General features: G+C 41.2%; 1 protein-coding gene across 8 annotated transcripts in view; it reads right to left on the bottom strand.

Annotated features, from left to right (window-relative positions):
- The window catches only part of OTUD4 (OTU deubiquitinase 4), a 36,301-nt gene extending 23,857 nt beyond the window's left edge, over positions 1 to 12,444 (bottom strand). For 3 of the 8 annotated variants that reach the window (XM_063337166.1, XM_063337165.1, XM_063337169.1), the window contains exons 1-5: positions 12,043 to 12,317; positions 8,921 to 9,462; positions 7,320 to 7,403; positions 4,276 to 4,326; positions 2,839 to 2,885 (exon numbers count right to left, since the gene is read on the bottom strand). In XM_063337166.1, the coding sequence (XP_063193236.1) occupies positions 2,839 to 2,885; positions 4,276 to 4,326; positions 7,320 to 7,403; positions 8,921 to 9,085 (347 nt within the window). In that variant the 5' untranslated portion in view covers positions 9,086 to 9,462; positions 12,043 to 12,317. Of the gene's footprint in view, positions 1 to 2,838; positions 2,886 to 4,275; positions 4,327 to 7,319; positions 7,404 to 8,920; positions 9,463 to 12,042 lie in introns of all 8 variants that reach the window. The other 5 variants (XM_063337164.1, XM_063337168.1, XM_063337173.1 and 2 more) reach the window with 4 other exon arrangements.
- Positions 12,445 to 13,968: the final 1,524 nt, after the last annotated feature.

The raw sequence follows: 13,968 nt of genomic DNA, 5'->3' as shown, positions 1-13,968 counted from the left end.
TTTCAGCTATAATCAATCTCTGTCTTGATCTTAAATTTCATATTTTTTTCCTCTCTTATCTATAATCCTCCCTTCGAATTCTTTGCTCAGCAACCTATCACTTCTTTCAACTTCTTCCTTGCTCACACAAGCAAAAGTTCTATTATCCTTGCAAAATGATTAAGTATATTCACAGGTGCAGTTTTTAGATTAAAAAAAAAATACCAACTTTCTACAACAACTCAGAAAAAGCAATTCTGACAGGAAAAGAATTTCATAGCTCAGAATCCCACTGTCATGGTTTTGGCCGGATTGGCCAATCAGAACGACAGATGGCCCTTCCCCCCTCTCTTCTCAGAGAGGACAGGAAGAGATAAGGAGATTTACAAGTTTAGAAAAAAAACTGAACTACTTCAATGAAAATAATAATAAATAAGAAAATAGTAAATAATAATAGAATAATAAAATTAAAGGAAAAAAATTATACAATCTATACAAAACCGTATCCAGCTCCCAGGATGATGACTGCGTCACTGGCAGACACAGGGAAAGTCCCAGACTGGAGTCAGCGACGGACTGAATGCCAGAACTAGGCTCAGGAATGCTCAGATTGGGATCAAAGGCAGACGAACAGACAGGGTCCTCCTCAGACATCGGCCACTGAAGAAAGAGCGAGCCAGAGCCCCCTTGCCTCTTTGATCCCTCAGCTTTTATACTGAGCGTGATGCACATGGGATGGAATACCCTGTTGGTCAGTTTCGGGTCACCTGTCCCGTCTGCTCCTCCCTGCAGGTGGGACCCCTCTACACTTCTCCGCTTCCGACCCTCTAACGGGGCAAGCAGCGAAGTTAGCTGACCTTGGTTGTTATAGCAATAAGTCTAAGCAAGAGCCTCTGTGCATACTGTTCTTTGGTATAATCAGGTCTTATCACTCTGGGAGTGAACAGTGCCTTAACAATATGCTGTTCATTTCAGGCTTTAGTCAGTTAGAAGAAGCCCAGCTAAAAAGTAAAATTACAAATCAGAAAATTGGTTCTGTTTTACCTCAAACCAGGACACCCACCCAATTCAGGGAGGCAATGAAAATTTACTAGATAGCCAAAGTATACTTGTGACAGATCTCAGGAGTGAAAATGAAAATAAACCTATTCATACTGTATTTCTATCCTATGCTTGAAAAGTCTGCAACTCTCTCACTTCTCCACTTGGCACAGAACAGGAAATTCATACTACTGCTTCCCTTCAGCTTGCCAGCATCCAGAAAGGTACACCTCTACCTCCACGTCTCCACCACCATTCCTACTTTCCCAGAGCTTCTCAATTGCCTTTTTAATAGAAGCCAGTCTTCCCAAAACAAGTATGGCAGTAACAATTGGTACGTGTTCAAGTCTGCGGTGAAATACTACATATAGTTGCAACTATGCCACAAGTCTCCTCATGCTTCCAACGGAAATTTAAAAAATACTATTATCAACCAGGATTTGTCTCTGTATTCATTTATCATCTACAGTGCTGGATACCAACGTATCATGACTTCAAAATAAACTGCTTCTATTTCATGAGAATACATTTCTCATGGCCAGAAATACAACAAACGGAAGATCACAACCATCCAGTTATGATGTGATCAAGCACACAATTTTGTTGACTTAATTTGAGTTGCATCCCTCTACACCCTGGCTCAAACTAACCACCAGACCTTCTCACTACACCTCTTGAGTCAAACCTTACTCTGATTTTCAGTTCAGTCCTCTTCCACCCATGCAACTCTAAACTGTCCCATAAACCACGTAAAATGCAAAGATAGAATTTCATGTAATTTCCTGCACTTAACACTCATCTAAGTACCTGAAAGAAAGATTTAACTAGTTTCTTTCCTCTTAACTGTCTCATCAAGAGTCAAAGTATGATGAAAGTCATTAATTTACAGTAAGCATTTTTAAATATTGAATTTTTTAACTGGTTTACAAACAGCAGAAAAAGAAGAACAGAATCATAGAATGGTTTGGGTCGGAAGATCATCTAGTTCTAACCCCCTCCCTTCCATGCTGTAGATGCTGTACATTGCTCATTCCCTCAGACAGTAATTAGAAAGCGGTTGTAAATATTCAGCATGCTGTTTCTTACTACTTTGTGAAGAAAGATTAATATACAGGATTATATTTAATAAAAGCACATCAGCAAAACTGTTCATCATCAAGAGGAGTGTTTATGCATGCACAAATACCGAAACATTTCTTAAGCACAGCTCAAGCTATGGCCCCTCAACAAACTCGTACTATTTCACCTATACTGATACAGTGGAAAAAGGAAAACTTATACAGAAAAAAGAATAAGGTACAGCAGTCCACCAGGCAGTCTTATACTAGTACATACAACTTCATACCAGGGGAGGTGTGACAACGGCTGTCTAGTATGCAGCCTTCAATACTTGTATCACTAAGCTACATCAGGGCATTTGTACAGAGGTAATAAGGAAATGGGTACAGCCCACAGCTTAGCAACAGAGTTACCATTAAAGCCTTGGTGACAAATAGGAAGAAAAGCAACTTTAACAGAAAAATTAAGATATGAAGATTAACCAAATACAAACTGTATGACTCTACCCACAATTAGTTGTGCAGGTGAGATGCATGACATTAGTGCAAACCTGTATTCAAATCCCAGATTAAATGTCAGTTTCAAAGCTTACTTTTTATATTTTTATTTAATACCTTGACAGCTGCAATTTTCCAAGCATATTTGTAATTTTCTGGAGAACTATGGTATAATATACAATTCCATCTTTGCTATTCCAACTGATTAACTAACAAAACAACTGAACCAATCTCAATAAAACATATTTAAAGGTTTTCTTACTTGTACATAAGAGAAAGGGCACTTATTTCTACTTGTCCAACCCATTCCTGTATTGAAAAAAACAAAAGAAAATTAAAGTTCAAACAAACACACAATTATCATACTTCTTCATGTGTAGATCAAGAGAAGTAAGAAATCATTGTCAAAAAATAAAAATAAAAAATTATCACCACTGAGTCTGGAGTTTAGCCAGGAGCAGGAAATGTCAGTAACACCATAACCCAGACTCAAATCACAGAAAAGTAGAAGTTGTTTCTTCCATTACCAGCTTAACGACTGTACTGTGTATCATGCGACTAATTTTTCTTTTCTTTTTTGTTGTTGTTACCTTTTTTTTAAAAAAAAAAAATTCTTACTAAATTAAAAATGACTGAAACTAAGTTTGGGACAGGAATTTGTAGCAGTTTGATTTTTTTTTTAATATTTTTTTAAATTCTTATAACCATTTTCAAATACAGACAAACTTAGTATTAATTTCTATGATACATAGAAAACCTACTGTGTTTTATTTTTCAAAAAGATTTTTTTAAACATTAGTAGACATGTATGAAAAAGACATTTTCCATATGTACAGTTCAGTGCTGTAAACCATTCACATTGGCGTAGCTCAGTGCAAAATAAGTTCTACTGGAAAACAACATGATTTACCACTTAGCATAACATATCGTCTGAGGATTTGACTAACAAAGCTTTGCAATTAAAAATCCTGGAATAAACAAAGCAAGACAGAAGCAGAATAGGCTACCAACCACTTTTTTCCTCCTTCCACCATTCATGTTGGAAACTGAAATAAAGAACCATCTGGTCATCCATTCTAACTAGGGACGCTGAGGCATGGTAGGGGAAAAAAAGGGAAAAAAAAAATCCTGCTTTGATTTTTAGGAGGGGAGAATTTAATAAAATTTACGTACAGGCGTTTAAAAAAAATTAAGAGATTTTGCAATGTACTAGATAGTCCTCTTCCCCTCCCCAGTTTACACAAATTGTTAACCCCCTAATGAAAATACTAAAATTAAATTAGAGGGAATAAAATAATAATTTTGCTTCGAATCAGTACCTTCATAACAGCCTGTGGCTACTGTTCATAATATCCCTTATGTAAGTAACTGTGCTTTTATCACTTAAACTTTTAAGCCTTTGTTCAAAGGTGTCTTCAAGAAAAAGCTAGCCACACTGTGTTTCTTAGCATTTGCAGACGCTAGAAACATTTGGATACAATTTTGAGGAATAACAGGTTTAAACCAAGACACAAAGTAATTAACCAAATCATTTTTCAATAGAAAGTACATGCATAAAAGTATATATTCGCATAAAAGTATATATTCACAAAATTCAAGGACCTCTCAAGCTCAGTCAAAAACATTTGAGAGGAAAAAACCCAAAATCCAGTTACCCATCAACTTCAACAAAAGCACTGCTTTCTAATACAAATCATACCTGTGGATTTTCCAAACATTTTAAATACTCTTCAAATGGCCCTTCTATGAACTGTATTTAAAAAAAAAAAAAAAAAAAGAGTAATAATTAGTCAGTTTTATTAGCGTAGCATATGGAATCCCCAGTATATGACTGACTACCAATGGGAATGTACCATTGGAGATTTAAGACTATCCTGACCTCAAAGAGCTTACAATCTAAGTATAGAGTGATGTAGAGATGAGGGAATAATTGGTCAAACATACAGGTCTGCATTCCAGAAAATAACCACATAACCAGCTTTTGGAGTCATCGCACAATCCAAAATCAAACCATAAAAAGCGCCAAAAAGAAATCCAGCAGCCAAACGGGAAATCTGAAAGAAGGCAAAGATGCTGTCAAGTAGATGTTTATGGACAATTCACTCCAGGCATATACAGCATCACTGGAGAGAGCATGTGTGGCCTTATTCAAGTATCTTGTTAAAATAAATAGGCATCAATGGACAATTGGAAATGGGAGTCACATTTCTGTAGTAACCAAGCAGCAGTAAGACAGAGTATAGGCAAGCCATAAAGCACTTTTTCCTCTTTTCTGTATCACTTCAAACTGCTTTTACTTTCAGTGAAAGGATGAAAACAATTAGGCTACACTGCAAGTGACAGGCTAAGAAAGTAATCCTTCAGCTGCACTCCTTAACACGCATGAAGAGACCAAATTCACATTTGTCAAGGCCTGAGAAAGATGCTGCCGTAACTGAGACACCATAACTTCAAACTGTTTCAGCCATGCTGGCCAACAGAGAGGCTGCACTAAGAAAACGCTATTTAGACACAATCTGCTTGATTTAGTCAAAATAAAGATCCACGGAGGTCCAAAGAAGTAATTCCCATTATGAACTTAAGCTACAAGCAGGATGGCCTCTTTATCCAGTGATTAAGAAACAAAATAATAAGGAAAACTGAACAGAGTACTGAGATTAAAAATTCTGCTTTAGCCATTTTGAACCTGGCTGGACAGTGTTGTTCATGAGAACAATCAAAAAGTCTGCCCAAAATTTTTAATTTAGACAGAAGCAATGAAGGTATGAAGTTAAAAGGTGGATCACTAAAACGTGTGTCAAAATGACCTAAAGATAATGCACAGAGCAAGAAAGGAAGGGCACCAGAAACTCCTCATAGAAAATTAAAAAGTTAAAATAGAGAATAAATACAGAACAGGAGCAATCAAAGATAACACTTCAAGAAAGGATAAGGATGAAACTGAAGATGGTGCTTACACAGGCGTCACATGACACTTTGATTACAGTATTATCAATGGAATGAAAGAGACAGAATTCCAAGCTGAAATGGTTACAATAGACAGAAGAGGAACTTCAGTGAGTACCACCAGTACAGGTCAATAGAGCATAACTACTAAGGTGGCAGATTAGTAAATAGCTGAACTAAGAGATTAGGGACAGAGGCATTTGTTGTTTGTGGTATTTGTTGGGGAGTTTTTTGTGCTTGTGGGGTTTTTTTGGTTGGTTTGTTAGGTTTTTTTAAGAGAAATAAGTTAACAATGATATTTTCCAAATGGAATGCACAAATTAAAGTAAGAGATACGGGGAGCAAAGGAGATCAGCAGAGCTGCAGTGAGGTACCTGAGGGAGTAGGAATGCTAGGAAACGAGAACAGATATGAAACACCTCAACCTTGTACATGGAACAACTATTCTGAAAATCGACAAGAAGCTTTTTTTAAAAGGGACTTTTCAGAAGGGCAGCGAGGATGGACAGAGGAGAGGTCGTATCACTCACATAAAGTCTGAGGAAAAAAGAACAGCAAGACTGGGAGTTTTGAGGACAGAGACCAAGATAGTAAAACCAGCTGAGGTCAAGAAATACATTTAGGCTCGAGAAGGGCCATGGTATTTCCAAGAACTACACAATGAAACAAGAAAACAGAAGTAGAGAAGCAGATATTGGAGTGAATGGAGTAATACTGGAAAGAAAGAAATTTAAAAGTCAGTGGTGGCAGGGAAGAACAGAGAGATCTAAGAGTTGGTAAGTCCTCAGATGGACTGGAAACAAACAGTCCTGGCAAACGGAAACAGTCAAGCCAGAGACGCATTCTCCCAGAGAAATTCACTGTATTTTACATCATCCATTTTTGACGACTTCCACATTAACAGGGATCAGTCACACTTGAGCTTAGTGTACTTTGTCAGAAATTATAGCAAATACACAAACTCATATTTCTGCTTTCCTTCTCTTCCCTAGGCCAACATGCATCCAAAGCAGACTTTTTATTTCGGGTCTGGGTAAATTTAGAAGAGAAAAAGAGAGCTGAGTAATAATCCTCTAGTAATAAATGCTTATACATACTCCTATTTTGTCTATCCTGAAAATCAGTTAAATTGTACATACACTCAAATACATACGAACACTAACAGGAGCATCATTATTTATTACCTTTCTTTTAAAAGGAAGAAAAAAAGGATTTTTTAATATTAACACTGATGACATTTGCCAAGTATAGATCAAAATCAAAATATTTTGTCTGTGGCTGATGAAGGAGAACTTTGTTACAGATGTTTAGAAAAAAAACCATGGTGGCAAGGCATAATAAGTTGTAGACCCCAAAACAAATTTCACTGATCTGTCAAATCCCTCATATATTGTAAAAGCAATTAAATAGCACAATAAGAACATGTTATGACCTTATGACCTTTACGCTTATTTTAAAGTAGGCATTATACTACAACAGAATCCAGATTTTGGTAGCTCCACTACAGCCTATTAAAGTTTAAGAAAGTTTTTTTTTGTTTTTTAATGGGCATTAAAAACTCTTCCCCACTATTCCCACCCAACATCCCTCCGGTCCAAGCAGTATGCGGGTCTTTCTCCAGGCTTATGAAAATTAGTTACTACACGCATGTGCCAATTAATTTAAAAGCACATTCACTTTAAAAATCATTACCTAGTATATAGCTATGATGAATACTGTCACAGACAGCAGAATATACCTTAGAAAAGTGGAAGGAATAAATATTTAAATGCTCACAAAGAAAACAGAAATACTTACTGCTTCAAATTTCTCCCTATTTTTCCGAAGATAGTCTACACAAGCCATCCTAACGTCAATATGCCGAGACTGAGAGTGTAACACCTACAAAGGGAGAAAGAGAAGAAAGTGACACTGATTCTCAGGAGTATTGATGATGGGCTATAAATAAGTAACGGCTGTTGTCTAAATACAGGTTTGGAAATACTCTAGTTTTGTTTTTAAGAATATTTTAAATGCGTATTCATTCAGTAATAACATCTTTATGCAAGTGAATCTTAACCAAAAATTAAGTAACTGCAGAATTCACAGATTTACTAAATTCAGACATTCAATTTTATGAGGACTTACTAAGCGAAAAGAGTAGCATTTGTTGTCATTCTTTAACCAACTCCTTTGTAAAGGACTTCATTTAATTGAAGAAGTGAGTAACTGCAGGAGTGGATGAGGAAATCAACTACCCACATGCACTCATTCAAATGAAATCCAACCAAATCTAAGAAAGCACAGGGTTACTTTCTCTTAAGAGGTGTAGGTCTGTTGCCCAAATACTGATTTGGAAGCCAGGAATTCATATCCCAATACGACACCTGCATTCTACCTCCTGCTCAAATCTCTAATAGAAAAAATCTTACTTTCATCATAGGTTCAGAGTTACCTCTAATGTGACTTTGTCTCATCCTCACTACAACACAGGGAAGCTCCAGTCAATTTAAATTGCAGCTTCTCTTGCAATCCTTACACACTACGCTCAATTTAAAACACTTCCAAATTCAGATCAGTTCAGTTTTTCTGCATGAAGAGTACAGAGATTAGGCCAAATTTGTGTATAAACACCTACTAACTCTGAATTAAAGACCTTCCCTTTGATAAAATAAAAATGGGATGTTAAAAATTCAATTAATAGTGGGAAAAAAGTTCTGTATACACTGTAGTGCAGGAGAAACCTTCTACATATATTAATTAAAAACATCATAATATCAATGTACATATCCATTAATTATTCCCTTGAAATAAAAAAGGGCTCACTTCAGATCAATAGTGTTTGCTTGTCTGAACTTATAAATTCAGTGGGGAATGTAATTTAAAAAAAAAAAGTTAACTGTGTATAATTAGCACAGGAATCTGGGCTGCCATAATCAGAAGCACCAGAGCTCCCACTGGTGTTTCTTTGTATTTAAGACAAGATGACGCTGTCACTTTTTTTTCCTTTAACAGCAACACTGAAATGGGGGAGGGGAATTCAACAGGAAGAACTGAAAATAAATTACTCACTTTCTCTAATTTTGTAGTAAACTACTTAACAAAACTAAGAACAAGACTTTTCAGTTCTTCCCACTAAACTCCTCTTCCTAAATAGTCTCATATAATTGTACACAAATGTTGAAATCTTACACTGAAAAAAGATCTGAGGTGGCAGTAGAAGGTCAAAACAGGTAACAATTTCTCGATGACAGAAGTCTGTACACACAGCACTTCTCTGCCAAGTTAGAATTTATTTATTTTTCCCTGGCACACGACTGTGTAACCTTAACTTGTCTGCATTTTAACACTGATTATCACCCACTAATGAGATCCACTTCCCACGCTTTCACGCAAAGCAGCTTTAAATAAGCAGTTACCTGCTCGGCCACAGCCCTGAACAGACAAGATCCATCCTTGGCAACTCTTTTTCTGTACAAGCCCTGAGATCGCAAGTAGCAGTCCATGGAAGCCTCGCCGGGAGTCCCCACGCCGCTGCCTTGATAACTCTGCTCCCCGCCGTCGGCTTTGCCCGCCGCCTCCATTTTTACCGCTTCACGCTGGGGAGGAATGGCTGCACCTCTCTCCTAGCCCCACATGGCGAGGTAAAGCCACCGAGCAGTTCCAGGGCCGGCTAAAGGGAAGAGCAGCGGGTCGGGGAGGTGAGCGCTGCCCCCCCCGGCACTCGAAGGAGCAGCAGCAATAGGAAAAGCCGCCGGTCTCACGTTAGCAACTTGCATGTGGGAATCCCGGAGAGAAACGGCAAAGTTTTACTTCCAGCTGGGTAAAAATATACGTCGCTTCTAAGGCTGCTTCTCCGCAGGGCCGGGCCGGGCCGGCAGCTCCCGGATCCCCGCTGCGGCGGGGTCCCGATCCCGCTTCTCCCTCGGGGCGGCGATTCCCGGCGAGTCCCGCAGACGGCCTGCCGGGCGGAAAACAAAAGGGAAAGGACATGTGCTACCGCCGCCGGCGAGAGGAGGGGGAAAAGAAAGAAAGAAAAAAAAAAAAAAAAAAAAAAAAAAGAGAGAAGCGCAACCTGGCGTTTATTTTCACTTTCGTCCCGGGCGCTGCTGGGAGCGGTAGTCCCGGAGGGGGAAGGAGCCGGACACAGAGCCCGGGAATCAGCCCCGCGGTGGTCGGGGCTTGGCTGTTAGCACCGGTCAGGCTCGTCTCATTCCCTAACAGCTTTTTTACTTTTACAACTAACATCGGGTTGTCCGACACCCAATCCATAGATATGTGGGCTTCGTGGGTTTGGTTTTTTGTTTGTTTTGGGTTCCCCCCCCCCCGCCCCGATTAGATTGTAAGATTATTTTTGAAATCCATCCACTTACAGGAAAGAAGATGGACATAGAACTGGGCTAGTAAAAGCACGGTTAATTAAAAAGGGATAAAAAAAAGCCGTTCAATACTTTCAATACACTACTTTTTTTTTTTATATACCACTGCTAAGAAGCAGCAATTGCATAACTAAATTTTGCTTGCCATTGTAAACAAGCTTTAGAAGATTTGCATGCACAAAACGTGACAAGAAAGGAAGCTTTCCAAACTTGTAAGGTTGTGTTGGTTTTTTGTTTGTTTTTTACTGTGGTTGTGTGACTTACCTAGGAGGAAGAGCTACAAAGCTCTCAATAGCACCAGCAATAAGTAAAATGCTACCAGCTACTTCTTGGCTTAAATGAACAAATTTAGATGCAAGAAAGAGTGACGAAGTCAGAAGGAATGAAAATCCTGATTTTTACTTTCAGCCAACAGTAATAAGACCAGGGAGGGTGGTGACTTGATCTGAAATCTGTATATAATAAGTGATTGAATAAGCAGAAGTTACTAGCCAGGCTGAGTCCACTATTATAGCAGCTCTGCACAAGCAGTATCAAACACCCTTCTCCTAACAGAAGCCCAGGTTTGCCAGAAAGGAGTTGGTCTACTGGAAACAAAAGCAAGTTCCCAGGGATCTCTTTAAGCAAGGAAAATCTAAACTGAGAGAAATGAAAGTAAAGCCCTATCCGCACCTGAACCTCCAAGACACAGAGAGCTGGTTAGGCAGTGCGGGGATGTTTGAGACGAGGAGCACGAGGTAAAAATACTAGCAAGGGACTGGAGGGAAGGCTCAAACTTCTCACCAGAAGATGGGAAAGGTCATCTAACAAGACTGAACTATAAACAGTTGCTGCCACTCACTCAGCTACCATATTCACTGAAGAAACTCAGCCTAACAGAGTCATGCACATGAGAAGGTGCTTCTTCTGTGGATAAAAGTGATTTGTCAAGATGCTTTTGAGACCTATCAAACTAGCATCCAGTTACAGAGTTTCTTCGGAATATTCCATTCTATCCTCACTCTATTTGTCACGGTTAGAGACAGAACTATCCTCTAACACATTCACAAATTTATCTTCCCTCATATTTGAGTCTTTTGTCACCGCAATTCTAAAGGCTGGTTAGGGGAGGGGCAAACGCCTTTTGTCACATCTGTTAGACTCAGGAATGCCTCTACACACGAGGTCATCCAGTATGTAACAGAATGTAAATGTAGTTCTGGTAAGTGAATACACTGAGAAAATTAAACAGTTAGAGCCATATAGCTGTCACTTTCCTAAAAGCCTCCTCTTTTTGCAACCGAATGCTGAAGTCAATCAGGCAACAGTGACCTACAGATATTTTTTTTCCAAGTAGCGCTATACAAGAGGCAATCCATTTCTAAAAAGCTGAAGTTCATGCTGAAGAAATCTAGCCTGTACATGCACAGTTTTTACGGCATATGGGGAAACCCATCCACTGAAAGACATCTGAAATACCTCAACGTTAAAATAAATGCTCCATCAAGGTAACAATGGCCAAATTATAACTCATGAGCTATTACAGATGCTGTCACTAGCAAGCGGCTTCATTAGCACTTCCAGCCAGCACTCCTGCCACTGGCAGCAGCTCCAGCCGCTCCTTCTTCCTCTGCACCAACCTCTATGGCCCACACAAGCACTTCTGCTGCCCGTGCACTGAATCAGCTCAGGAAGCTGACTCAAGATAAAAAAAAAAAAAAAAAAAAATCAAAAAATCAAAAAAACACCCTACAACTTTTATTTTTCAACAAAGATTAGTTTTGTGATTCAGTTCAGGGCCTGCCTGGGCCAGCAAAAGTAGGGGCGAGGTGGGAGGGAGTGTTAGGAGCAGCCTTTACTCATCCAACTGCAACCTTGGAGAGAGGAGACTGGTTTTCCCCAGCTTTCCCGCCCGCTCTTTCCCCGCTTCACACAGCTCCGGTTCACCAGAAGCCGCCACCGCCTCCTCCCCCCCCGCCATCAAGTCCGCAAGCCTGGGCCTGGGCGACTCGGCAGAGGCCGGGGACAAGCACCGGGGGCGGGGGCGGCCCCTCGGCCTGCAGCCCGGACCCACCGGGGCCCAGCCAGCTCGGCGGCCTTCCCTGCGCGGCAGGGGCTATGAGGCCGGGGCTCACCACCCGGCGCGGCCCGCACTCTTCCCTCACCCGCTGACGGGCACTTACCGACGGAGGGGCGGGCAGCCCCCTCTTCCTCTCCTCCCCCCGGGAAACGGCCGCGACGGCGGCACCACCCTCGCCTCGCCTCGCCGGCGCAGGCACTTCAATCTCCCGCGGCAGCCGCCCCGCTGGCGTCGCTCCCCGATGATGCGGCCGCTGCCGGCCCCGTCCCGGTCTCGCCCTCCCGCCTCGCCGCCTTCTCATCACTCTTGGCCGCACGCGCGAGGGAGGGAGCGCCCGCCCGCACCGCTCCCCCTCCGCCCGCTGTTGGTTTGTCCCACCGACGGCACCTGTGCCGGCTGCTGCGGCCCGTACCATTTGCCGCAGAGGGGAGGACAAGAGGCGGCCGGGGAGAACGCCCAGGTGCCGGAGGAAGGAGCGGCGTTTCGCGCGGGGCTGTCCCTCTTGGGCTCCGCCGCTGGGCGGCTTTGAGGAGCTGGATGAGGCTGAGGCGAGCAGCAATCGCCTCATGTCCCTAGCCGCAGCCTGCACGCAGTGGTACAACCCGGGAAACGTCTCCCCCCCTCCCAGCAGGTCGCAGTGCTCGCGTCCAGCGCCGCTGAAGGGCGGGAATGGCGGGCCGCCTCACAGGGCCCGGCTGAGGCCGCCCCTTCCTCCAGCAGCTTAGCCTAGTTGTAACCGCTTCCCGACTGTAGGGAAGCAACAGGAAACGTTTTTAAGACTTTTTCTGACAGGTAATTTTCTTTTAATGAGTTAACAGCCCGGAAGAACAGGTGTGGGACAGGAGAGGGGCCTCGCTGCCAGAAGGAAAAAATGTTAAACTGTGCCCTCGGAATGCGTGTGCACCTACGGTAGTAGCTGGCATATAGAGATACTATAACAAGCATGAAGAAATGCATAAATTGTCTGTAAATCAGTAGTGGGAAGGTTGTGAGAAGGCGCTTTAAGCAAGTGTGTAGCAAAATGAAACTTGATCTTTAATTTTTTTTCCAAATAAAATGTTTATTGATGTCAGGAACTCATCACTCATACGCGTGATCCACCCAAAGTGTTTTGGGGCAATACTTCAAGCTATCTAGCATATATATTAATAGTGATGATAAAGCCTGATGCTTGAAGCGACACAGTTAAAAACAATAAAAGTGTGGTCTGGTTAGAAAAAAGTATTTTTAGGTTGCCTGTTTGCTCAGTACCCATTGTAGATTTTTATCTTTGTCTGAAATGACCACTTTTTGGTTGAAATAGAATATGAGGTTATATAAACCATTAGACTTATCTGGTAAGGTGCAATTCAGTCAGCCTTTGCCACGCGTGTTAAATAGAAGGTAGCACGTGAACAGTACTTTTGAAGACAGTAGGCTAAAGAACCAATCTAGCGTAAGTCATTTATCCCTAGCTGGTCTTAGATTTTTCCAAAGTTACAGTACAGTACACGTTTGAGCTGATAGTGCCTCCATGTGCCTGCTGTTGTGCCAGACAGTGAAGCACACCGAGAAAACTGACTAAGCTGACAGCCAAGCATTCCCCTGCAATATTTTTCAGTGAGATCAGGTCTTCAGACCATTTTGTTGTGCCCTTGCTGCACAAAGACCAGCACAGGAGAGGGAGAAGGTGGGAAAGAGAAAATAGATGAAGAAGAGATGAAAGGTTTTTATTCCAGTGTAGTGCTAGGCCAGATCCTTGTCAAACTTCAACCTGAGAGACCAAGGATGTTAGAGTTGTCCCAAACCCCTTGTACCAAATCTGAACAGCCTGTTCCCAGTTTTAGTTTAATTCTTCCATGGTAAAATTAGTTCCCCATCAGACACGTGCATTCTGACAAGTCATGATTACTTGGTTTTTGAGTCTTTTGTGAATGTTTACAATTTCTTATCTAGGTTGTATTCATAATGACATCTACAAAACAGTTATGCCCCTCATGCTGGAGCTTTAAAAGTATATATACAAAATAATTAAACAGTAAGTAAGAAA

This window comes from Chroicocephalus ridibundus, chromosome 5 (assembly GCF_963924245.1).
Source record: "Chroicocephalus ridibundus chromosome 5, bChrRid1.1, whole genome shotgun sequence".
NCBI lineage: Eukaryota > Metazoa > Chordata > Aves > Charadriiformes > Laridae > Chroicocephalus > Chroicocephalus ridibundus.
Note: the sequence above shows the minus strand (reverse complement) of the source record. Positions and strands in the feature narration are given on the sequence as shown.